The sequence below is a fragment of the Lissotriton helveticus genome, chromosome 2_1 (assembly GCF_964261635.1).
Source record: "Lissotriton helveticus chromosome 2_1, aLisHel1.1, whole genome shotgun sequence".
Classification (NCBI taxonomy): Eukaryota; Metazoa; Chordata; class Amphibia; order Caudata; family Salamandridae; genus Lissotriton; species Lissotriton helveticus.
This window is the reverse complement of record NC_136059.1, coordinates 949,303,629-949,330,635: the sequence shown is the minus strand read 5'-3', so window position 1 is coordinate 949,330,635 and position 27,007 is coordinate 949,303,629. Positions and strand designations below refer to the sequence as shown.

Here is a 27,007-nt window from a genome sequence, read left to right as displayed (position 1 = left end):
TCTGTCGGGATTCTCGTTCTCTACCTCTTCTGTAGAAGAGTCATTTTCTTTCTCGCTTACTTGTGCTTCTTTACGTTGTTCGTGTACCCTTATTATTTCTTTACGAATCTTCTTGTACATACTCTCTATACTACTGATAGTCTTGTGCTTACCCTCGGCTATATTATCACTCCACCTTGTCAGGATTTTCATTTCGGCCTGATCTTTAGTCGGGGAATCTTGTTCTCTTACTAGACAATTAATCAGAAACTTTAATATCATGAGCTGGACTTCAACTTTTCTTTGGCACATGACGTCACTAATACTTTCTGGATCATTCCCTGTACGGATGAAACGATATATTCTGTCTAGATCTTCTTTCATATCTGGTAGGGTGACTAGATACTCGGTCACTTTTCTCACGCGTAATGAATATAAAACCATACTATCCTCGCCTGGGACTGGATCATAGCCACATTCATTAAGGGCTTTTCTTATTTCTGCAACAGACTGATACCTGGGCGTACGCTGTGATGCTTGTGCATGTAATTCGGCTAACGTTAAACGCTTGTGTGGCGGCGGGGTTTGAGGAGGACCTCCCCCTGCGGCCCCTAAACTAGAGTCGTCTACTGATGCTCTTCGTCCTGGCAGAGTGGGAAATGGAAATGTAGGCTGGACTTGTATGGCGGGCTGGACCGGGGGTACCGTAACAGGTACTCCGGTGTCTGGAGGAACGGGAAGTGCCTGATTTACAGGGACTGGCGGAGCGGGATTTGCATATTCTGGGACTGTGTCGTCCAAATAGGACGAAATGAAAATATCAGCTGCGGTCGGTTTGTGACGTAGCTTGAGCGGAACTAATGGTGGCGGGAAATTACTGGATGCCTCCGGGGTTGCTTTTGGCAAGCCCTCGGCAAGAAGAGGATACATACCCTTGATGAGGGCATGCCTCTGTCTGTCTGACTGTTCTGTTTTAACTCGTTCACCTATCTCGATTAATTCCCTTTCTTGGGCTCGTTCTAAGGATTCTCTACTCAATTCTGACTTTCTGATTTCTTTTTCAGTTCTTTTATGAGATTCTTTGCGCCATAACTCAATGGCATCTTTCTGTGACTGTCTGGCTTTCTTTTTCCATAATGCTTCTTCTACTCGCATGATGCACTCGGCATCCCATGTGCCTGATACAGGCCATCTATACTTTTCTTCTAACTGTTTGGTATACTCTACCCATAAATCTAGATATAGTATGGCACTTATGCCATGCTTTTGATACATAAAATGACCTGGACTGTCCCTAGGCGGGACAGGAACTGCTGCTTCTAGCAGACCTTTTCTGGTTTTTAACTGACGCAGTTTTGAAAAGAGCGGCATGACTGAACTATAATCTGGACACAACACAATACACAATAAACACGATAATTACTTCACACTCATACCACGACATTAAAATACATGAATAACATTCAGAATAACAGTTCGAACAGAATACTACCTGGAATACGGGAAACAGAATACATGAATTTTCTCGAGAACAGAACTGACTAGAACAGAAACTAGATGCACTGCTGAAACAGTACGAAACTTACCGGTCTCATACAGAGACACGTCAGGACCCGCATCCACCGAAGTGGACACTTCGTTTGTGGGTCTGTGTACCACCAACCCACAGACCAGAGTCAATTAGATTGACCCTGTCTAGATACTACCCCAGCAACGGTACTCACCGGGCAGCAAGAACGGAAGGCCTCGGACTGGACTGGACTGCTTCGACGCCGGACGGACGAACTTCGGACTTCTGTTACGGGTGGGCCTCCGGATACCTCGGACCTTGGACTCTCGGCTTGGGCTCTGGTCGGGACTCGCCGCGTTCCTCCACCGTCTCGTCTGGATGCTGGACCGCCTCCTCCGTCTCCTCCGTGGGCCTGAGGGATACTTAAAGCAGAAATATCTGCCGGTGCGCAGAAGAGTTCCGTCACGACTGCAGAGGGTCAGGGGGCCGGCGTGGCTTCACCGACGCGTGGGGAAAGGGCAAGTCCCTATTCGGGCGCCATTATGTGGTAAATAAATAAATAATACCTCTATTTTTGAATGGATAAATGAATAACAGATAGCTCAATAAATAAGAGTCAAGATTCGAGGTAGTAGGAGTTTTGCAGGTTTAATACAGCATAAGGACAGGAACAGGACAACCTGCACAGGAATAGGATGGCAGCGCTGCCGGGGGCAGAATCGGGATCGGCGTAACATTTAATAACAAGACATGATCATATATACTAAAACAGTTGCATTACAATACATACGATAGGCGGAGCAGTGGGTGTGGTAAATAGCAGTCGCGAAAGATAAGGGTGAAAGTAGGTGTAACAGAGGCGTATACATAGACATGTGATACAAACGTAACAGAATATGTCATGAATGGGGCGGAAACATGGAGGGGGCTACCTAAGGAGCCGGGACCTCTGACCTAATGGTGCGCGCAAACTGGCAATGACGTGTTACTAGGAGAAGCTGGGGGCTTCGAACTCTGTGCTAGGAGCAGAGACTGAAGTCTGGAGAGTCAGGGCGACATGTACCTAAGCAGTATCTAGTATCTGATGTTTAGAGAACATGTTGATATAAACTAAGAGTCAGGAGGGGAGAGGCTAACGGACTCCAAGACTGGAGCATGCATTATTCTACATGTAGTGCGTGATGAAGAATATTAAATGACCATTAAATGCAGTATTTCTCTTACATGGAGACGTAAAGGCTAGACAATGACGGAAACTATTGATGCGATTCAGTAGCTTTAGGAATGCAGAGAAGGAGGACTGAACTGATAACTAGAATCATAACATACTCTTGGCAGACTCAGAGGCAGAGCCAGGCTGAGCCGGGCACTGTGAGGCAGGAAGTAAGTGAAGGGTCGAGGATACAGGTGGGGGCTGTATCGCTCCTCAGCGAGGCTTCAGGAGACAGGAGCTGAATCTGGTGTCCAGGCCCTTTTGAGGCCTAGAAACGGGGACTTTACAATGGAATAACGTGTACACTGAGAAACGTGGCAACGTAACTTTACATAGGCCTGATATTCGTAGTATTCACGAGAACTGGAAACTGACATACTAGAGGTGGACACAACTGTAATTGCGTCTTTAATCGAACATAGGGAATACATATGCATATTAATCATGCACAGATAACATATGATGGAGGACGCGTAGGGACACAGAACATGGCAAAATTTACTTTTCCACAGGACAGACACCCGCTTCCGAGGATCCACAAAATTTTAATCCTAATCAAGGACGCCAGTTATTTCTGCGTTCTCGGTTTATCCTTGGCGTACCATCAAGTGGAATTTTACTCAGTCTTCTCACCTCACTTCATTTATCACGCTCCTAGGCGCATTTCAATATTGACGTATGCCCTTGGTTTGGCATCAGCCGCTGCCGCCTTCTGAAGGATTATGCAGTGTATACTCAAGGATGTCCCTGGCACTTTGTGCTTCCAAGATGATATTCTCGTACACAGGAAAGACATGAGAGAGCACAATGACATGCTTAAACAAGTCCTACACAAACTACACAAAGCAGGCCTTGCACTCAAAAAAGAGAAATGCCAAATTGGTGTAAGCTCAGTGGAATATTTAGGACACACTATTTCCCGGGATGGCATCAAGCCTAAAATGAATTTGATGGATGTCATCTTAAATATTGTTGCTCCCACTAATGTTGAAGGGCTTAAGTCATTCTTAGGTCTCTCAGAGTATTATTCCAAGTTCATACAAAACTATGCCATTTTGGTGAAACCCTTAGTGAACTTACTCAGAGCTAAAAACTCCTTTGTATGGGATGAAAACTGTCCGGCAGCTTTTCAGGCCATCAAGTCTCGCATTACCAATGCTCCTTTTTTAGGCTGGTTTGATCCCATGAAAGCAACATTTTTTTTGCCCAAGGATGCCAGTAACAGAGGACTAGGATTAACCCTTACTCAAAGGGTTGGGGATAAGGAGCAATGGTTGCTTTTGCTTCAAGATCATTGAAGGGGGCTGAACATCATTTTTCTGTGGTAGAGAAAGAAGCCCTAGCCTGTTTCTGGGCTATCAGACACTTCTGATTTTTTTGTGGGGCATCCCTTTCACTGTTTTGACTGACCACAAACCCCTCACATATGTTTCCACTACCAAAGGCTCTAACAGGACCACACCTAGGATCTCCAGATGGATTTTAGGGCTAGAAAGTTACAATTTTAGAGTGGATTATGTGCCAGGCAAATTGAACGTAGTGGCAGATTTGCTTTCCAGAGCTCCCCTAGATTTGAGTACTGACACCCTGGAGGAGGAGGAAGGAGATATAGTTTTGTAAGTAACAGTTCTGGAAAAGAAGGATTGGGATGATTGTTGAAGGTACCATTTACAGAGGAGAAAAAATCGTACCTCGTAAGGACATTAGGAGCAAGACTGTGGATTTGGCACATGTAGGACACTTAGGTCGCAGCCTTACCAAAAGCAAAGTAAAAGAAGAATATTGGTGGTCAGGCATGGATGCCATGGTGGAAGACTCTGTCAAAAGTTGTAATGAATATTCAAAAAGTGACAAAACGCTTGCCGTCAGGAAAGCACCTTTGTCCCCTGTCAAAGTCCCAGATCTACCTTGTCTAAACTTGCATTGGACACCATAGGCTCTCTTAATCTCAAACATTTTAATAAATGTTTTATCTTGGTCCTCATTGACTACCACACTCATTGGGAAGAACACCAAATAGACACCAAATCTCTCCTTCAGTTCTTAAAAGACACTTTCTATGAAGAAGGCATACCTGACACACTGGTGACCAACAATGGGGTTCAATTAACCTCAGATCTTATGAAGGACTTCCTTGCTGACCTTCACATTTGTCATAAAAAAACCTGTATTGCCCTCAAGCAAATGGTCTAGTGGAACGTATGAACAGAGTGATCAAGGAGTGTTTACAAAGAGCAGAAATGTCTAGCGTACCTGCCAAAACATGCTTAACAAAAAACACTATGGGCCAACCACACTACACCCAACAATGTCACAGATGTGCCACCTTTCATATCATTAAAAGGTAGGAAGCCTAAGACCAACCTCACTAAGGAGTGGCAATGCAAAGACACCACGTGTCATATAAACAGATTCAAAATTGCTGAGAGAATAGACCGGCACCAGAACAATTACAAAACCAGATATGACAACACCAAATGTGTCGAAACACAGGTTTCAAACAAGGTGAATGGGTGCGAATCGACTTTCCCAAAGCAAGGAGGAAGATGTACTCCCGGTTCTCTGTACTTCTCAAAATAGTAAGTGTGGGAAGTAATGTGGTCCAGTTGGAAAATGGGCAAACTTGTGGTATGGACAAAGTGGTAAAATGCAAGGACCCCCAGCTATTCCTAAGTGATTCCAGGACCATGCACTTGCAGCAGGGAAGGTCTACTGATTGTCCGCGTTGGTCATCGAGAAACAATGTTCAGCCTGCATAGCACGAAGACTAGATTGTTTGTTAATGTCCAGGACATTTTTACTATTGTTTACTGCCGCATATTCTTCGTCGCAATTGAATTTACTGAAATGTTATTCTTTATATGCTGTTTTCTTACCTTCTCCTCTACCCCATCTTCATCTTTCTGCCTATTGTTTTTCGCTTCCTTTTTTAGGGAGGTGTGTTGTAATCCATTTAGTTTGTTCCGGCCTCTGCCTCTCCCTCCCCTCTCCAATCCTTAGGAATATTCTCTTGTCTGTTGAACGAAGATTTCACAGCTGACTTAAGCTGACTGGAACCTGTTGGTGGTGAAGGAGCTAATAAAGACACCTCTTCAATATTCAGTGTTTTGTCTTTATAACAATGTTCTTCCTTATCAAAGGAAACACAGTACTTTAATTTGTTCCCCCATTTAAATGGCAATGCGCAATATGCAAAAATAAATATTGACAAAGCTAATAGAGTTTGCAAAGGCGAAACCTGTTGGGTTTTCCAATGCCTGTTTTTATAAGGAAGTTGAATATGAAGGGGAAGAGATTTGCAATTCACACTTTACTCAAAAGGCATTTGTCGCTTCTAATATGATCCAAGGTAAGGCCTGCCTGTCATTGCTTTTCGGAGTCCTGCTACCAACATGCATGTCCATATAGGCTGGTGCATGCATTTTATGGATTCTGTCCCTCCTTACTTATAGTTCTCACACAGTCATACAGAGGCATGCATGTTTGCAGTCTCCTGATGCACTACCGGTCCCTTGTAAAGTACATGCATCATCTATATCAATCACATAACTTCCCTGTTGAGATGACCACAGGGTCACAACAGATCAGGGAATACGAGCACAGCTAGAGCAGAGCATGTGGAACCAAGCAGACTGCTCCAAGCCTGTGTAACCAGACCGCTAACAAACTTCTTACTGTAAAGGATGCATCCCAGGTTTTAATCCTTGATAAAGCCCTAGCCTATCAGGACACAGTAGGTGAAACAAATATTGGCTGCTACAACTTTCAGGAGACTATTATAACTAATGGTGAAAATAAGAATTGGTCTCCTTGTAAACAAGAAATGTTTTGTTCAATAGCTATCAAACTGTGATACCATAAGGAACAAGTAAAGTAGAAAACAATTGCACATTATGCAAACAAGAAATATTCTGGAAAATGTTATCACTATGAAACGTTTTTGAAATTTGCTATAACAATAAATCTTTTGGAAAACTCCATGAAAAGAATTTGTGTGTAAAATAATTATCCAAATCTATTTCTAATGTTTTGTCTTTGACTTCTTACTTTGGGGCTTTGGCAGGAATTACGGGTGCGGCGGTCCCACCACCACAAGCCCACCTCCACCACTGGGAATCATGGATCCCGCGGCGTTGGTGCAGCGGTATGATGCCCTAATATGCTTTGGTGCCGCTGCACCACCTCCGAGCATATTAAGAGTTTCCTCACTGCCACAGTTTTTCTGGCGGTGAGCCCACCATGAAAACCGTGGCAGCAAGGAGACCCGCACATGTTTGCCCCCCTGTATGCCCGCACCCTCTGTTCCTGCATGGCATGGACTTCATAGTCCATGCCGTGCAGGAATGGGCTTTGGTGTTCCCATTACGGTACCTTTCTAAGGCTCACCACCTGGGACCGCCAAAACACCGCCCCCCAAACAAGGAGACAACTCCTATTTTGGTGGGCAGCCAGAGTGGAATATGGCAGTATGGGAGCGAGGTGCTGGCGTGGCAGCCCGCTCCCACGCCGCCAAACTCATAATCAGGCCCTAAGTATCAATGTTCTAGTTATGGACTTGTCTCTCCTACTGTGCTTCCATGATTTCTTGAGGCAATCCTGCTGCAATCCTCTGCACGTCCTGACCCCTTGCACTTATCCAGTGCATCTTTGAAGTGCTTTGCAACAACTGCTCTGATCCCATATTGTTTTATCTACAACATAGGCTCATAGCCAGGAACATGGAATGGAGGAACAGAATTCTGTGGTTCTGGCAAAGCTGACAGATACTCTATATGTTACTGGTTAAAGGACTAGGCAGAAGATTATCAACAAACAACAGCATTAAGAACAGGCAGTCCTGTTCTTTCACAAAGCGTCTTGGGAACCAATTCTCTTTCACTGCAAGAGTTTTCCAATCTAAAATGGTAACCAAGTACTTTTAGAACACAAGTGTGTTTTGCAGTGTAAAGGACTCCCTTTCTTTTTTCCCTTTCCTAGCATAATGCAGCTCAGAGCTAGACACACGTTAAAAGGAAAAGAGGACTTTAGGAAAAGACATTGAGTCGTGATGATTGACGGTGGATGGTAGCTGGGTCAACTCCATTACACAAGCAATTATATTGACAGTGGAATGCTTCTGTCTCCTACACTAGTACCTGGTTATTTTGATGTGATCCTGTGTCTTTTTGTTCTTGGGTTGACCGTAAGGACCTTTCTATTTTTCTTTAGTTTATCTTATTTTTCTACTTACTGTTCCTCCAGCTTGGAGGTTTCTGGCCCTCGGCTCTCTCTAGTGTTTTAAGAGCCCGCCTGCTGTATCTGGGGTGCTCCTGTTGCTTGATTAAAATCAGTGAATTTCATCACCACATTGTGGCCACCACTCTCCAGCAGCTCTAGAGAACTCAAATGTTGCTCGTTTTCTCTTAATAATTAGGGTGTAGTGGGAGCAGCTTGGTGGATAATGTTATTGATGGTTACCCATTATAATTTCTTTATCTCTGAGCAGTCTGTTTTAAAGTTCTCTGCATTTATCAGCAATGATGTGACCCTTTCAAATGCTTTGGAGATTTCGAGCTGCTTTTTTGTAAAGTCCTTTTAATACTTGTGTTCTTTTTAGATTCTTAGGGAATGTAAGCAATATATACAGAGTGTCTGTATATGTGGGAGAACCTTCTTATGTTGCACCGGGACATTTACAGTTTGTCTTATTCTTATCTACCCAACAGCCCACACATCATCTTCCTGTCTCAGAGTTTATTATCTGGAAGAGGGAATATGTGTGGCACACGTGTGTGCCATGAAATTGCGCATGCCTGGTTTGGGTTGGCTATTGGTGCTCGTGATTGGACTGAAGAATGGCTCAGTGAAGGTTTTGCCACACATTTGGAAGATGCATTTTGGGTGAAAGTGCAAAAGGTAAGAAAGAGTTAACAACTTCTTTGTACCTAATTGTCTGAGAATATGCTCTTGTATCTGACACTTTCCAAAATAATACTCCTGAACAGCACCACCTTATGGACAGTCTTTGAAATGTATTCTGAACCTCTTAGTAGGACAATGAAGGAACATGGAAGTAATAATGTTACATATTTTTTATACAGCATGAGTTTGATAGTTACTTGGCCCACTTCATACTTTTCCATGCAGATGCTTGTTGCTGTGTTGTGGGTTTACCAATCTAGGGTCAACCATGGGCCTCTCCATGGAAAGGCAATGTCTGCTATGAAAAGAATGGTGTTCTGTTGTGTTTTCCCAGCAGTTGCGTTTTGAAAGGCGTGATAAGTCATTGTGACCTGGTGGACAAATGTGTGATGCAGAGTTGTTTTTAGTGCTGTCTCTTCCGGATGTATCTCATGAGCCGTGTCAGTTCCATTGGCTTTGGATCTTAGTTGGTTCAACTGTACTTTGCTAGTACTTTAGAGAAACATTATTTCTAGTGTAATTGTTATTGCGATTTACATTGCATTACACATGGAAGTTAATTGATTATTAACTTAACATCCATATAGTAGCTTAAACTAATTTAGTCCCGTTACATATTTTTTCCACACAGAAGGAGTTACCGTTGCAGTAATGCATCCAAGCTGGGATGGAAGGTCTGAGTCATTCCATGCGTCATCCACAAGTTCACGTACACTTTAGGTTCGGATTTGTCCTGTCTTTGGTCACAGGCAAGATCCAGCATCTTCCTTATGTACCTGAGCTTTTAAAGGCTTTGATCATGAAACTCTAGCTTTCAAGCCCTGGCCCATGGCAATGGTAAAAGCCAGGCTCTTGGAGTATTTCACCAGGTTGTGGCACAGGAGCAAAGGGATTTTGTTTTTCATGATGGACATAAGAAGGGAAGATGAACCACCCCCCCTGTCTGTCACTGATGTTTGTTTTTGGCCTGCCTGCTTCTTGACCTCATCTTCTATTTCTAAGAAAAATGTTCATTCTGGAGCAATACATATTCTCATTAAGAGATCGGTTGCTTATGATTTATTAGAAATAGTTGTCAAGTCAAATATTGCTAGGCCAATTTGAATTCGCTTCTCTAATTGATTTTGTGCTGATTGTTTTTATCTACTTGTATTTCATTTGCAAACAAAACATAAATTAAGATATATTTTTCAAACTACTAGGTTCTCCCGTGTGCTTTCTATGAAGATATTCTCTTTTTGATGTCTGTTCTTTATTATTTGTTCATAGTTTAACATGCTTGCTCAAGTCAAAGGGAATATATAGACTCATAGATGAATAACCGTGTAAGATGGAGATTTTTTCACTTGGGGGTTTTGAGTCTTGCCAAATAGATGGCCTGTGCTGCCAACTTTGAAACTGAGGAACGAGGTTCGAGACTGGCCGTCGGCTGAACACCCGGTGATTCCTCATCTTTGGGAACATCACCTCGCCATTGAACAACGTATGGTGGCCCGCAGAACTCGGACCACCACCCGCCCCGACAGACCTCACCCGGAACCTCTGCATCATCCTGGACAGCAACAAACTATGAAGAAACAAGTCAACGCAGTCTCATCCACCTGCTTACACACCCTTCACATGCTCCACAAGATCTTCATGTGGCTCCCAATCAACACTAGATAGACAGTCATGAACACCCTCATCACCAGCAGACTGGGCTACGGAAACACACTCTATGTAGGAATCACTTCACGCCTCCAGAAGAGACTCCAGACAATATAAAACTCAGCGGCAAGACTCATCCTCAACCTCTCAAGAAAGACCCATATCACATCCCACCTCAAGAAACTACACTGGCTCCTGATCCAAAAGAGATGCCAATTCAAGATGTTGACCCACGCTTACAAGGTCCTGCACAAGAAGGACCAGCATTTATCAACAAATGCCTGACCTTTCACTGACCGACCAGTCACCTTCGATCTGCTTCCCTCTCCCTCGCAGACACCCCACGGATCCGCCGAAACACCAGCCATGAAACAGCCTGTCCCTGTACCTCAGGACCACACCACCGATCCAGCAATTCAGGAAAGAGCTCAAGACTTGGATGTTTGAATGAAAAAACCACCACGCGGCAGCCAACATCTCCAGCGCCTCTAGACCTTCACGGGTGATTTCCCACACTTTATAAATGGTTGATTGATTGAGTGGGCAAATTGCTTACTATCGCCGTGTCTTAAAAAAATAAATGAACGTAAACTCATTTGATGTAATTGGTGCTCCGGTAAAATGCTCCAATACATTCAGGTCGTGTTTTCGCTATATAAAACATCAAAAAGAAAATGAACATCTAGACAACAATTTTATGTTATGTAAGCCCCCCTCCCATTCAATTGTCAGTGCTTTCAGGAGTTAAACAAAAGCAGAGGAGTATCGGGGAGCTATTCAGAACATGGCCTCTTCAGTGCTGCCCAAATGCAACAATAAAATAGCTGGTCTCCTGCCAGCCGTTTCCCCCATCTGAATTTACCACAAATGCCCTTGTATCTTGCAACCCACCATCACCACCCTGTCTTCCATCACTCCTGCCCAGTCAAATTTAAAACAACATATCTGGCCTCTTGTCACCCTAATCCACCAAGCTCTGTATTTACTATCCCCCGCCACATAAATGAAACGCAACCTGGTGTCTCGTCTCCTGCCCACACCAAACTGTCTTCAACTCGCCCTCACCCAAATATTAAAAGAAAACAGGCATTGGGAAAGCCAATAGTTCTGGTGTTGACTGCCCACATTTTATGTTTGTCAATATTTGTTTTACTTTGTCATAGTTTTTGCAAAACTTCAGTTTTGGCGAAACTGCTAAGCGCTCATCAATTTAAGCAAAACATTGGCTAAAACCCAAAAATAGTATTTTGGTGTCAAAAAGCACAAATTACCATCGTAGTCCCTGGCACTGAATGAAACTACCTTGTGTGTGTGGATGCACGCCATGTGAAAGAACATAATTCTGTGACTCACAGTGAAGTTAGCTAATGGCTGAAGTGGGCTGACACACTGATACACGATGTATACTTCAGGTAGAAGAAGAAAAATGTGATTGACACCATAACCGACCAACGGATGACATAATTTTAGTAAAATCAAAAGGACTTGGCTAACTTCAGATCTAAATAGTTGGCCTCCCGGCACCACCCCCGTCCCCTCTCTGCTTTCTCTCCCCAAAACTGCTGGTCAGCTCATCATGTTCTTCCCGTTCAGCATTGCATTTTGTTTCGAAATTCTAAGACTAAGCTGTATTGAGGATGTACAGGATGTATGCATTTTTACTCACAGTCTCTTCCTTGGAACCAAAGCAAATTTCTTCTGAAATTCTGAACTTATTTTTTGATATTTTCCTGTTATAGTCGCTAATAAAGTCACGCCCAATTTCAGTCAATCTGCACACATTATGCATGTTATTATTTCAATGTTTGGACTATGAGATTTTAAAGCACTTCTAAGAAGTTCAGACACTTCAAGCCTTCTAATAGCAGATTAATGTGGAACATCGCAAACTACGTTGGCTTCTTCTATAAAAGTCTGGTGCTTCATAAGGGAATAGTAAATGAACAGATCGAACTAAAGCTTAAAGGTAATTGCTTGTGAGTTACACCTTCAGAAACAGAAGTAGGTATGTTGAGTACAAATATAACAAACAAATTAATTATGTCTCTAAAATTCTTAAGCAAATCTATGTAAGAATTGTCTTCATATTCTTCATTCTAACTATTTCTAGGTTCCAACCCACGATATTTAGTATCATCCGAAAATATTGAACTATTACTTGAGTGGCGAAACCACAACCTTATTATACCGAAACCATAAAAGCAGAAATACCAAGAGAGTCCTTTATATGAGATTACTGGTGCTCCCATTAAAAGATTTTAATCCAGTCTGGGCAGGACCCGAAGATAACAGAGACCGCAGGCTGTGTAATTACAAACATGAATCATGGTTACACTTGTTATGGAGTTTTCCTGCTGTAGACTTTCAATGAAGACTCCTGCTCAGTCCAGTCTTTCTGGCCACTGGGGCGAGTACTTGCCAGGATGCATCCTCAATCAGTTTCAAGACTATGGCTCCCTAGGCGCTGGCGAGATGCGCAGAAGACCTCAAAACACTCAGACATCTGCTTTCCCAATTAGTATCAGCAGCACTCAGTTGCAAACAAGACCAGAACCTAATAACAAAATATGCGATCCAAACTGGAATGGCCAAGACGTTGCCTGTGTTACAGTTTGGGTCAGGCAATCAACTTCAGACTAGCACAACAGAAACAGACATCGTTATTGCACACTGGTCAATTGCGAACTGCAGTTTGAATACATTTAATTGCTTTTGTTAACTGGTTCTGTTGGGGGCATCCAATTGAAGTAAAGCACCTCGGCTTGAACGCAAGATTACCACGCCAAGCTTACCTTAGAACTGCATTGACTGCTGTTATAACAGCATTGTGAGCATATTAGTTGTTTTATCTGATCCTGCATATTGTAATGGTCTTACCTGTCTTTCACCTTTTTACTATACTTGCAGATTGCATTTTAATCATTTTAGCTACTCGTTGGATTTTAGCCAATAGCAAGGCTTTTAGTAACTATTGCAACTGTACATTGGCTAGTTGCGCACAGCACTTTGAATATTTGATCCTTTTAATCGGTATTTGCTACTTGTAATGGTGTTTATTAATTAAACAATAATGTTTCTGAACTATGAACCATTTGAGTAATGTTTGGGGAATACCCATCAGAAGAACCAACACACCAATAAGTGCAGCTGAAATGAGAACTACAAAAAATAATTGGAAAACATGCAAATTCTTTTTTTGTCATTTTCTACAGCACTTTAGTAGTCTTTCACATTAAAATGAATCCTCAAAGCAAAGTTGCAAAAATGAAAAAAGAAGCCAGTTCTTCTAAAAAAAAATCTAACCTATCAAAAACTAAAATTCTAAAGAGGGACAAATTCAGCCTTTCAAAACTTCAGAGCAATAAAATAGTTCTTCATCAGGAAACCTATTTAGCATTGATGATTTCATAGTTCATTTGTGATTTCACTTAAAAAATTGAAGACTTTTTAATTAAATGTCTTATTCATCCAGCTCGATCTTCATCAAATATGTTCATTCTGGAGCAATGTATGTTTTGTTTGTAATGCTCTCTTTTGTTATTCTCCTTCTTGTACCACCTGTTAAAACTTCTTATATGATAATTCTCTACTGGTCAGCTCTGATTATTTGTCAGCACTTATTGCTTGAACTGATTTTGCACCATGGTGCTCAGATCTGCTTTGCACCGCTCTCCTTCTCTCTGTCACATTTGCAGGCAGAATCAAGCTTCCATCTTCTTCATTTCTATGATCTGCTAGAGTTTAATCAAGTTCAATGGCTTGGTTTGCTGGAGTTTCACTTGGTTGATTTTGATTTGCTTGAGCTTGATTTTACCCCCCTCCTGATCAACATATTAAACTTGATTTTCACTTTGTGAGTTAATAGCTTGTCTCGCCGTTTCTTTATCAGCAGTGCACACTCTCCTTGTGTGAAATGTGTGAATTCAAAACATCACACCTCCACACTTCACAGGCGTATTCTAATATCACCTGAGAAAGGCCCCTTTCACCTTGCCTCAAGGCAGGATTTTCCTACATGCTTTTTGATGAGGACCCAAGTGTGTACCTGCAGAAGGTGTATCAATTGGCACTTGGTGGAACTTCTGATGAATGCTTAATTCAGCAATGCATTTTCCCTTATCTGTCTCAATTGAAGTTGGCATTACAGACCTAGGGACCAACTACCTCAATAATAGTTTGACAACTGTTAGTGCATCACACCTTCTTGTTGGATATGCCTCAGTCCCTTTGAAAACAGACAAATATTCACTAGAATATATTTCAGGCCATTAACTGATGGCATTTCCACAAAATCAACCTGTGACCTTGTGAGGGGGTCTGCTGTTTTTCTTACATGGCTCATTGTTATGCAAGATTTTTCCCCACATTGTTTTGATGACATACTATGCATCTCTGACACAAATCCAATGTAATATTTATGAAATGAGGATCAAACTAGTAATTGTTTAGAAGCTTCAACATCCTATCATTTCACGCATGTATAGGTGCATGCATCAATCTTGCCATCTACAGTAGCAGTGAATCTGGGAAGACAAACCTCCTATCAGTGCAACTGCACAAATTGTTTTGGTCTAATTTGCAACCTGCCTTTTCCCATGTTTCTTCTCTTCTTCTGACATCTCATTGTGTATATCCCTTAACTACCGGCTCAGTATAGAGGACCCTAATCCACTGAAGGAAAAAAGGAGGGAAGCCCATTCTAGTAAGGAACGTAAACATATAAGTCCATTAAAGGGAATCAAAGGCTTTCGCTGTGTCAAGCAGCACAGCTACAGCTTGAAAATCAGAGTCAAAATAATGTAGGGTAGCAAAAAGCGTGCACAGGTTGTGTGTGGAGGAACGAGCAGGTACAAATCCTGACTGGTCAGGGAGCACCAGCAATCGAACCAGTGGCTGTAGCCGGGTAGCAATCATCTTAATTAATATCTTGGCGTCAATATTAATAATTGAGAGAGGTCTGTATGAATCACAGCGATTGGATGCATTATCAGGTTTCAACAACATAACTAAGAGAGCTTCCCTTAAGGAGGGCGGGAGACGGCCAGTATTGTATGTCTCCGCCTAGACCGTAAGCAGTCTGGGGGCCAGAGCGTCCGCAAATGTCTTATAAAACTCATTGGGGAGTCCATTGAGACCCAATGCCTTGCACGTGGGTAGGGACACAATGGCAAGCTTTACGTCCTCCACATCGAAGGGCTGCATAAGGTATTCCCTATGGCCCGTGGACAGCCATTCAAGAGCAACGTCATCAAGATAAGAATGTAAGTCATCTTGCTGTACCTCAGTTCTATTGTCATAGAGGTTGGCAAAGAGACTAAGTATGGTCTCACTGATATCTGCAGTAGTGTACTGCGCCTCCCCCGTCTGATTAAGTATTTCAGTAATGTGCTCTCCACTACGTGGGGCAGCAGCTTCTGAGCTAGCGAGCGACTAGGCCTACCCCCCACACCGTAATATTTGGACGTACTGCGCCTGGACCCATGGAGTATCTCCTGATCGACCGTATTGTTGTGTTCAGTGACCAACTCCCAGATCGCTGATTGCATCACAGGGGAAAGATTCGCAACATAGGGGCATTCTAAAGTGGAGATTTCAGCAGCTAGTTTGTGAATCCTATGCCTTAAATCCTTCAAGACGCCTACCTGCGCTCTCATGCACACCCCCTAATAGTTACTTTAAATGCTTCCCAGAGGATGCTAGCGTTATCCACGTAGCCCTCGTTTTCCCTGAAAAAGTTATGAATAGCTTCCCCAATGGTATGTTTGAAGACAGAGTCAGTTAATGAAGACGGCTGCAGTAGCCAAGTGAACGGAGGCCTCTCGCATGCAGGAACCTATAGCTCCAGGAGTACAGGAGAGTGGTCCGAAAGCATCCGGGCCATACGGTGCACCATAGCTGCCCAAGTACACACAGCCTCAGTAGTCAACCAGAAATCCAAGCGTGACCAGGTCCCATGCACAGAAGAAGTAAAAGTGCTCTCGCGTCCCCAGGGTGTCTCAGTCGCCACACATCACTCAAGCGGCCCGCATCCATCAATCCCAATAGCATCCCAGAAGCCTGCTTAGGCCTTGACATCTCGCTACCCTTATGATCAAGGGTGACATCCAGACAAACATTAAAATCACCTCCCCATAATATCTCCACCTCAGGAAAGCTCGTAATTCTGCGCCACACATCCGAAAAAAAGGCCGGATCATCCACATTTGGTCCGTACACATTCACTAATAACACATTTGTTCCACTCAATAGCCCATGCACCAACACAAGCCGGCCCGAGTCATCAGTTTCATTACAGATAACAGAGAATGGAACCCACGGCTTTACCAAAATCATCACCCCACGTGCATAGCTGGAAAAGGAGGAAGCCACACACACCCCCACCCATCGACCACCCACATTCTTTTCAGACAGTTTCGTAAGATGGGTTTTTTGTCTAGATTAGCAAAGACAGAGCAAATCTTTTTGGGGGTATTTAAATCTCGAATGTTCCAAGTTAAGAACTGCACCTTACCACTCATGGGGACATGAACCCAGTGACACACCTGACCGTTGAATATGAGAAAGACATATGTCCAAGCATATAATTAAAAAATGAATATACCACACCCATAGACTGTAAGTGCCAAGCAACCCCCTCACCCTCCACCCCCCTGCCCCCTCCCACTTCAGAGTCCCCAACTCGCTAAAGCCATCCCAACTCCCATCCCCAACTAAGAGCAAAGAGAGCAAAACAGAAATGGGGTACACCCATTGGGGGAGTCAGGGTGCTACTAGCCTCCTAGCTAGTAGGAGGTGGCAGAGCAGAGCAAGCACCTGTGCCTGATCCAAGAGCATTTCGTATATGTTACAAGGCAGAAATGCAAGCATACATAAGAAGATCAAATAATATCCAGCTGTAAATGGGAGAAGACATACTCTGCATATAAATCACAACATTGCACAGGACTATAGAAAAGGCTGCCCAATCGGGCACTTGACATGTCAAAGTACCAAAACGGCATCTGGGATTCACGTTGCCTTCTCTTTAAGTGATTTGCATGTTCCAATGCTGCCTTAGGATTAGTGAAAATCTTGAAATCTCCATCTGGGTCTATTTTCAGACGGACGGGATAGAGCATGGCATAGGGGTCTCCCTCTGATTGTAGGAACTTTTTGACAGCTCCGAACTCCCTTTGCCCCGCCTGCACAGTAACAGTAAAGTGTGGAAAAAAAGTGTGTTGCCTTGGTGTTCAATAGTTACCTTGTCTCTGGCCATTCGCAGGATGGTGTCTCGGTCCCTTTAATTCAGCACTCGTGCAATGACAGGGTGTGGTGAGGCGCCCGGGACAGGTCGAGCTGCGAAGGAGCGATGGGCCCGCTCAATAATAAACATGGCGGAGAGTTGTTGAGTGCCAAAGATATCCTTAATCAAATTTTCAACAAAGGTCTCCATTTTACCTACATTCGTTGATTCTGGCAGCCCCGTAATACAAATGTTGTTACGTCTGGAGCGAGCCTCCAAATCCTCATTTTTGGCCTGAATGAGGGAGAGTACCTTTTCCATATTTAGTATTTTCCCCGCAACGTTGCTCAAACCATCCTCAGTTGCAGATACTCTTTGCTCAACTTCTCCCATGCAAGTGTTTTGCTTTTCAAGCTGGGAGGACATGTGATCGAGATGTTGGTGCACAGCCGCCATTGTACCCTCTATGGATTGGAGGCTACGCTGCATGGCCAAAAAGCAGATGTTGGTGCTCGGCCGCCATTGTACACTCTATGGATTGGAGGCTACGCTGCATGGCCAAAAGCATTGTTTCTAAAGTGGAGGGTCCAATGTCTTGGGCATCCGCCTCAGAGTCAGAGGCTGTCTTTTGTGCAATTTTGGAGGACTTGCGTACCTCGAACGTGAGGCGAGGTTGAGATTTATCAGTCCGGGCCATACTGCTCGCAAGGTGAGTCAATCTGTCGTGGAAAAAAAGGGGGAGATGGGAACCCCGAGGTGAAATCACTCAGGCCCAAGAGTAGTAGAGCGTAGTTACGTGCTGCAGGTCGTCTGGGGAGCACACCGCCCCCTGCCACAGGAGAGATGTGGGAATGAGGGCACACTCCACGCAGAGATACAGCAACACAGTCCCGAACCCTTAGCAAGGTCCAAACCAGGTAACATAGAGTTCAGTGCTTTGTGCTAAAAACAGTGTAAAAAAAAAAACCACGGGTGCGTATAGTCCGCCGGGCTCTGCTATATGGTGTATGAGGTCAGGAGCGTGAAAGAAGAAAAAGGGACCCAGGCCACAAATGAAGAGGCAGTCCGGCGGAGCTTCAGAGGAACCCCAAACAAAATAGCAGGCAGCATGCAGCAGAGAGAAAGTAATACAGCCAGTAGTGGAGCGGGGCGGCTCACTCCCACATCAAGTCAAGGACCTCCGCAGCGGGGAGGGGGGTGAAAACAGGTAGCCTGCAGTAGTGGGACGCTTTAGGCGCCGACTGCGCCCCAGTCGATAGACAGTTTAGTCTCAGGCAGCAGGTGAGGGACAATCTAGCGAGGTTCCTCCAGGACTCTAGGTAGCGTGCCCTCCGCAGAAGCCTGTGGATTCACGATGTTCTGCATGTAGGCCCTCAACGATACCGCTACAGCCACCCGTGCCCCCGGCACCCGGCAGCAGCGCACAGCCGTGACTCGCGCTAGGCCCAGACCTGCCTCCACAGAAACAGTCCCGACGCAGGCCGAGCCCCACTCACCGCCACCAGCACCAGGGGCACAGGAGCCTTCCAACGCCTCCGCTGTCAGTCGTTCAGAGGGGCCCGGTACTAGAGGCTCACACGCCACCGTCCGCCGCAGGGGCCCTCTCCACACGGGACCCGGAGCAGAACCACCAGGATCGACGAGCACTGGAAAGCCACCGTCCCTGTGAAGTCTCAGGTATCGGATGTACCACCTCCGACCCAGCAGGAAGCAGTAGAGGCCTCCGAACTCAGGGCCTTGCGGGTGCCGCCATTTTGTGGCCGATCGGCTGCGGGTAATTATTGCAGAAACACGGTGACTGCGGGCGGTAGAGGCAGTCCAAAGCACACCAGATGAAGCAGGAGAGTCTCACACGCAGGATTCACCCTTTAGTGCCTCCAGATGGCAAGTCTTTCCGGGCAGATAATGATCGGATTATGACTCAACTGGGCAGAGCCTCACTAGGGTGCGGCCATCTTGCCGTGCGCCCTCTAGCGCCCCCTTTTTCAGCTAAGTTATTACCAGTTGTAATCATGTCGCAACCATGTCCATGAGCAGCACATTTGACTACTGCTAATTTCTTTGAAAATTACAAAAAATACGTGGTCCATTTCAAATTGGTGTCCCAGAAGAAGTCATGTAACCCTGCTGTGACCACTGATAGGGAAATACTGGACCCTCCCAAAAGCAAATGAATGAAACTCACCAGACATAGCAGGTTGCTCAGAAGCAGAGTAAAATGTATTTATTAGTACCAAATGCATGCAACATCATTGCTGATCAGCAAGGAAAAAGTCAGGTCTCCTGCCTTAGGGACTCTCAGACTGCTTCTTCCCAGTGTGACTGGTTTCTGGGTGCTATATACATTTAGTAATGCCATGTCAGCGGAACTAGAATCAGGCACCAAGCCAAATATGGCTAACAGGGATGTGCAAGATCTGCACCATGCCAATTATAAACAGTTAGATTTGGGCAGACCAGAAAAGGATGGCTCGGCCCTGTGTAAGCAAATTGCACAACCAGATAAGGAAACTATCATGAAAAGTAACCTCTAAAGTGGTTCAGAATAGCTGTTGAAGCTTGTCTAGTCAAGGTGAGCTAGGAAGCCCTTTGGAGCTCCAGACCTCGTGTTAGTGTGATATATCTAAGCATGAAATATTTGAAGTGCATACACATGAATTTATAAGGACATATATATATATTTTTTTCAACAATCACAACTTACCAAAATCATACACCACTACAAACCAATTCTCACCATCAGTGTAGATTGTAACACTCAATGTACATTGGTGATGCAGCAAACAATGACAATCAATTCAACCAATTTTGCTGATGTTACATTGCACAAGTAAGATGCCTCCATAATGCAATTCAACATGCAAACTCTTTATGTTGCTTGTAAACTTCCTTGGACGCCTCTAAAACGTGAGGCATCCACAAATAAAACCAAACCGAGCAACACATCCTCAAAATCGGACCTTTTGATACATAATTCTTTTACATCAGTGCACCCATGATCAGCAGCATTCACCCCACCATCACCTTCAAATACCTGGCAATGATAAAAGAGTAGCTAGATTCAGAATTTCACATATTCCAATAAATTTTGAGTTGCCAATATCAATTGTTCATGTTTAGTAAATCTGCTGTTTTTTAGATGCTGAGTTTTCATGCAGGTTAAAAGTATCACCACTGAATGAGGCAATAACACTATGTAAGTGTGACCCATAGCAATCGATTCACGCTGAGCAATGGCAATAGCTGTCACTGCTGGGAGTTGGCATACATTCAGGCCAATCAGCAACAACTAGATCTAGGATCCAGATAAGTAAGCAGTAGGTAGTTTTGCATTGCTATGCTGTTTTGCAAGAACAGAAAGTGAGCACCCTTTTTTTCATGACATTGAATGAAATAAATATTCATAATCAGGCATTCTTAAGTATGTCTTAGCTCCAGGAAGGCGTTCATGCATTGATTATTGCAAGGTACCGAAACTCACTATAAGTCAATCTCTTAATGGTTTAGCCATCAAGGAAAAGTTGGACCTCCACTGACCTCAGTAACCAACCATTCATTAGGACATTCCTCACTTCTCTCTGTGTGGATTCATTCTCAGAATTGAAATCTGAATTTGATGTTCCAGATAAGTAACTTCTGTCTCACAATATTGTAATGCTGTCGAAGAAACCTGATGCCCATTATCAACCAAATCAATCAATAATGTAATGGTGTTCAACTTACAGCCCTCATTTGCTCTTGCAGCAATCATCAAATCCTCAACGTATTGCACCAAAACTGTCTCACAAGGTAACTTAAAGGACTCTGAGTCACTTTAAAGTATTTGGGAGAAAATTGAAGGAGATTCTATTTACCCTTGTTGGGTCCCAGCCCAAAACAGTCCCTTACCTTTAAATCCGAATGCAAAACTGTACGGACTTTCCTCATAGAGGAATAAAGAAAAATGTGGAACACAAATCAGTCACTTCAAACAACTCTGCATCTGCTAGAATTTGAAACAAAATCACTGCTGGATTTGGTAACATGGGACTGCTATCGCACTGATGTTCTTAATCATGAACTATTCTGGATTTCCCATTAGGCTTTTTCAAGCTCATTAGAAATGAATGGCATGGGCTTTCCAAAACATTTTATTAGAATACCATGTTCTGTAGTAGGGGATCTCTGTTATAGTCATAATCTAGTGAATAGTCCTGCCCATGTGCGTGGACCCTGGAGCAATTAAAAATAATCTCTTAAGGTGTCGAAAAATGCAGAACTGCACAGACACTTAAGAGAGAATTTAAAGACAGATAATGCAGCCTATATCCACAGGCTACACTGTCCAGTACTTCAACTAGAAATTCCACCAAAAATCCACAAACAGCAGAGCCTGTCCAGATTTCCCTTGCTTTAACAGCAAAAACCTTCTGGAATGATAGAGAGAAAGACCTGGACAGACAAGCCCCACAGGCTGCCATTATGTGGCTCAAAACAGGATACTGTACCTTTAAGAGAACCTTCCAAAACTTCACAGTATCCCAGAATGCACTGCAGGTCCCTTTCTTTTTTCCGGCTCCTGCTAGCAGGACCCTGGAGCATTGAGCTCTCCCTTTTGGGATTTGTTTTTGTGATTTCTCACTTTTTCAAGTGTTTTTTGGTGCTTTGTTCAAAGTACTTTGGTTATTTCTTCTTTGGTGTGCTTTTGGGGCAGTCTTTTTGTCGAATATGCCAGCATTATTTGACAAATGCCCGGAGTGTTCCAGGAAGACTGACCCACATGAGGTGTGTATCCTCTGCCTTCCCTCCTCTCATAACCCTGATGAGTGTGAGATTTGCCAGGGATTTACCACCAGGACCCTGAGAGACAGAAAGAAGATCAGGCTCCAAGGCATGGAGGAGAGAAGACTGCAAGCACGAGGTGGGTCTGGGCAGGTTCCATCTGCCAGTGCTGAGGCCTCTGGGGGGCTCCCCAGAGGCAGGAAGTCGAGCAAGCGTCCCCATTCTCCATCGGCGTCGATTGCACTGACTACGGCGTCGAGAGGGCTCTGGGTCGAAGCAGCGTCGACATTCGACGTCGAGGGATCTGAACAGACCGCCGTCGAGATCACTGGTGATGGTTTCGTCGTCGTCCTCGTCATCGAGGACTCGACGTCGACGGGTGGCCCGGCATCGGCGCTCGCCGTCGTGGCGACACCGCCGTTCGCCGTTGGCGAAAAGGAGAAGGTCGTCATCGAGGGGATCCTCGGCATCGAGGGGGCGATCGCCGTTGAGGCGCAAGAGATCGCCGTCGAGGTACAAGAGATCGCCGTCGAGGAAGAGATCGCCGTCGAGGCACAGGAAGCCGTCGAGGCGAAGGCGATCGACTTCGAGGCGATGGAGGTCTCCGTCGAGGCGGAAGCGTTCGCCGTCGAGGGACAGGCGTTCGCCGTCGAGGAAGCGCAGTTCGACGTCGAGGGGCCGACGCTCACCGTCGGGTCACCGTTCTTCGACGCAGGAACGACGCAGAAGGAGTTTGGGCCCCAGGAGTCAGTCTGGCAGGCGTCAAGTGCCTAGGAGAGACTCTCCCACATCCCAGCCTGATAAGGAGGGCGGGTCACCGGGCTCGGTGTACTCCGTTGTGTATACCCCTCCTAAGCCGGGGACAGTGACGCCTCCTCCTCCACCTCCTTTGCCGCGAGGACTTCCTCCGCGGGTCCCTACCCCGCCTCCTCTTCCACCTCTACCACCTCGACCTCAGCCCCAGCCTCAGCTGCCGGTTGACAAGCCTCCCCCGCTTCCTCCGAGGTCGGTTTCCCTGCCCAGGTACCCGACTCCTCCGAAGGGGACCCCTCGGCCGAGGGGACCACCCAAGCCACAGTCTCCTGTCCCGGTGGAACCGGCAGGGTGACCAAAGCCACGGAAGTCGCGATCCCGCTCCGGACGGAGAGGGAGGTCGCGCAGTCGTCACAGATCCTCGACGAGGTCAAGACGGCGCCACAGGAGATGCGGATCACGGTCCCACATGGGCTCTTCCAGGACAAGGTCCTACTCCCCGACCTTGTCAGATTCCCCGGGGACTAGGGTGTCTCCCGTGGATGACATCAGCACGTTCCAGGATGTTCTCCTGAGGGGTGCAGTGAAATAAGGAATCACGGTGACGGCTCCCACACCTACGACGTCCGTGATCTTTGAGACACTTCACAAGGAACATTTGTCTCGCCCTCTGCTACCGCTCGTGCCAGGCTTCGTAGAGCCAGCGGAGGAGTTGTTCCTTACGCCTGCAGTGATGAGAGCTTCTCCTTCCCGTCTGCTGAAGAAGTATAGGGCTCCGGATTCCGACCCGGCTTTTCTAAGGTCTGACCCGGTCCCGGACTCCGTTATAGTGCCGGCAGCCAGAAAACAACATTCTACCTCTCCGTCTTCTACCGTGCCTCCGGATAAGGAGAGCCGATGGATCGACTCAAATGGCCGGAAGGCTTGTGGGACGGCGGCTACGGCCATGAAGACCACTAGCGATACGGCTCTGCTGGGACGGTATGATCGTTCCCTGTGGGAATCTCTCAGCAGTTCACGGACCTCCTGCCACGAGACAAGAGGGAGGATTTCCTAGAAATCCTGAAGGAAGGGATGCTGGTTTTGAACCAGGTTATCAGCGCGGCTGCGGATGGTTTCCTGTTGGCGGCCCATGGTTACTGTCATGGGATCAACCAGCGATGCCATGCTTGGCTCAGGCTCACATCACTCAAGCCGGAGGCCCAACAGCGAGTGGCTAATCTGCCCTTCTCGGGGGAGACCCTGTTCGGAAAACATGCGGATGATGAGATGGCCCGCATGAAGGCGGAGGCAGAGACTCTGACGGCTGTGGGCTTGGAGAAGCCCAAAGAAAAGAAAGCCTACCGCCCGTTCCAGAGACGGTTTGGAGGCGCAGGGCCGAGGGCGAGGACAGGCTTCGGGACAGCAGCAGCAACAACAGCAGCAGTTCCGGAGGCCCTTCCAGAAACGCCAGAAGGGTAGAGGAGGTCAGCAGTCCTTTACAGTGAACAAGGGCGCGGCCGGGTCTCGACCCTGAGCTGTTACTTCCCCTACATCCGTTACCCGCTCCGGTGGGGGGAAGCGTCCAATTTTGTCTGGCAGAGTGGAGAAAAATTACTCAGGACAAGTGGGTGCTGAATATTGTTTGCAATGGATACAGTCTTCGGTTCACCGGCCCGCCTCCATCGATTCCTCCGGTCAGCTCGCAGTTTCAGCTGGGCGAGCTCCAGGCGGAGGCCGATATCCTGTTGAGGAAAATGGAGATAGAAGACGTACCTCTGTCTCAAAGAGGAAGAGGTCTGTACTCCCGGTTCTTTCTGGTCCGCAAGAAGGACAAGAACGAGTTCAGGCCCATTCTGGATTTGCGACAAGCAAACAAGTGGATTCACAGAGAGAAGTTTCGCATGCTGTAGTTGCATCAGATTTATCCTCAGCTGCAACAGGGAGACTGGCTGTGTGCCATAGATCTACAGGATGCATACTTCCATATGCCCATTGCACACAAACACAGGAAGTTCCTGCGATTCCAAGTCGGCGCCAATCATTATCAGTACACAGTACTGCCATTCGGATTGAAGTCTGCGCCCAGGACATTCTCGAAGTGCATGGCAGTGGTAGCCGCACACCTAAGGAAGAACAAGGTGTTTGTCTACCCGTACCTGGACGATTGGTTGATCAAGGCTTCCTCCTTCTCGGAAGCTCAAGCGCACTTCCGGAAGACGTGCGTTCTCTTGAACAAGCTGGGGTTGCACATCAACATGTCCAAGTCTGTCCCGACTCTGGTCCAGTGCATACAGTACTTAGGAGCCTCCATCAATACGCTGTCAGCAAGCGTGTCTCCTTTGGAGGAGAGACGATTATCACTCCTTCGGAAGGCTCAGGCTTTTATGACCGCTCCATCTACAACAGTGAGGACAGTGTCTTCTCTACTGGGGTCGATGGCCTCTTGTATCTTCCTCACGCCACACGCACGGCTGCACATGAGACCATTGCAGGAGTGCTTGGAGGATCAGTGGGATCAGAGGAAAGAATCTTGGGACGACAAGATACGACTGTCTCTGCATGCTCTTCATTCTCTGAATTGGTGGTGTTCAGCGGAGAATCTCCTGAGAGGGGTTCCCTTCCACAAGGACATTCCCACGCAGTCTATTGTGACGGTTGCGTCTCTCCACGGCTGGGGGCGCACTCCGGAGACCTACAGATTCAAGGGACGTGGTCCCAGATGGAGTCCACGTACCACATCAATTTCCTGGAACTCAGAGCTGTTCACTTGGCACTGAAGGCCTTTCTTCCGTCCTTCCGGACCAACTCTTTGCTTGTTCGGACAGACAATACGACCACGATGTATTACCTCAACAAGCAGGGGGGGTCAAGATCGCGCACTCTGTCGCAGGAGGCGCAGGCGATCTGGCACTGGCTTCTGGCCAGAGAACTGACGATAACGGCCACCGATCTACCAGGTGTGCAGAATGTTCAGGCAGACGCACTGAGCAGATTGATCCAGGAAAACCACGAATGGGTCATAAACGACGAAGTACTAGGAGAAGTCTTCGCAAGGTGGGGGACTCCAGACGTAGATCTGTTCGCCATCGCCAAAAACAGTAAATGCCAAGACTTCGCCTCCAGGTACTACCAACCAGGTGCGCTGGGGAATGCGCTATGGATCAACTGGTCGAACAGCTTTCTGTACGCTTTTCCACCCATTCCCCTGATTCCGGCGGTGCTCATCAAACTGTCCCAGTCCAGGCCCCGGAATGGCCCAGACAGTGGTGGTTCACGGACCTGCTTCACCAGTCGCTCCTTCCTCACATACGGCTGCCGTGCAGGCCGGGCCTTCTCACGAAGTTCGGGGGGCAGATGTTGCACCCAACCTCTCGTCTTTGAGTTTGGCGGCATGGCTCCTGAGATAGTGCAATATGGCCATCTGAATCTACCAGAAGATTGCATGGACATACTGAAGGAGGCTAAGCGACCTTCCACTAGGACTTCTTATGCTTACAAGTGGAAGAGGTTTTGTATCTGGTGCAAGTCTAAGAACTATGACCCGACGACATGTAAGGAAGATGTCATCCTTCCATATCTTCTACATCTGGCGCAGTATGGCCTTAATGTCCATTCCATTAAGGTTCATCTGGCTGCTTTGACTGCCTACAGGAAATGCCCTTCACAGACTTCCTTCTTTCAGATCCCTGTGATCAAAGACTTTTTGGAAGGCTTGAAGAAAGTGTTCCCTCCTGTCCGGCTTCCTTCGCCTTCATGGGAATTGAATGTGGTGCTGTCCAGATTGATGAAGGAGCCTTTTGAACCTATTCATAAGGCTTCGTTGCAGCACCTATCCTGGAAGGCGGCGTTCCTCGTGGCCATTACATCGGCCCGCAGGGTGAGTGAAATTCAGGCGTTGTGTTGCCAAGAACCTTATACTGTATTTCATGCTGCTAAGGTTGTTATGCGTACTCACCCTAAATTTCTTCCTAAAGTTATATCTGACTTTCATGTTAGCCAGACCATAACTTTACCTACGTTTTTTCAGAATCCTTCCTCT

General features: G+C 46.0%; 1 protein-coding gene across 3 annotated transcripts in view; it reads left to right on the top strand.

Moving 5' to 3' along the window:
- Positions 1-27,007, top strand: part of AOPEP (aminopeptidase O (putative)) — a 1,755,563-nt gene that overhangs the window by 711,823 nt on the left and 1,016,733 nt on the right. For all 3 annotated transcript variants that reach the window (XM_078675698.1, XM_078675697.1, XM_078675699.1), the window contains exon 6: positions 8,408-8,597. In XM_078675698.1, the coding sequence (XP_078531824.1) occupies positions 8,408-8,597 (190 nt within the window). The remainder of the gene's footprint in view (positions 1-8,407; positions 8,598-27,007) is intronic.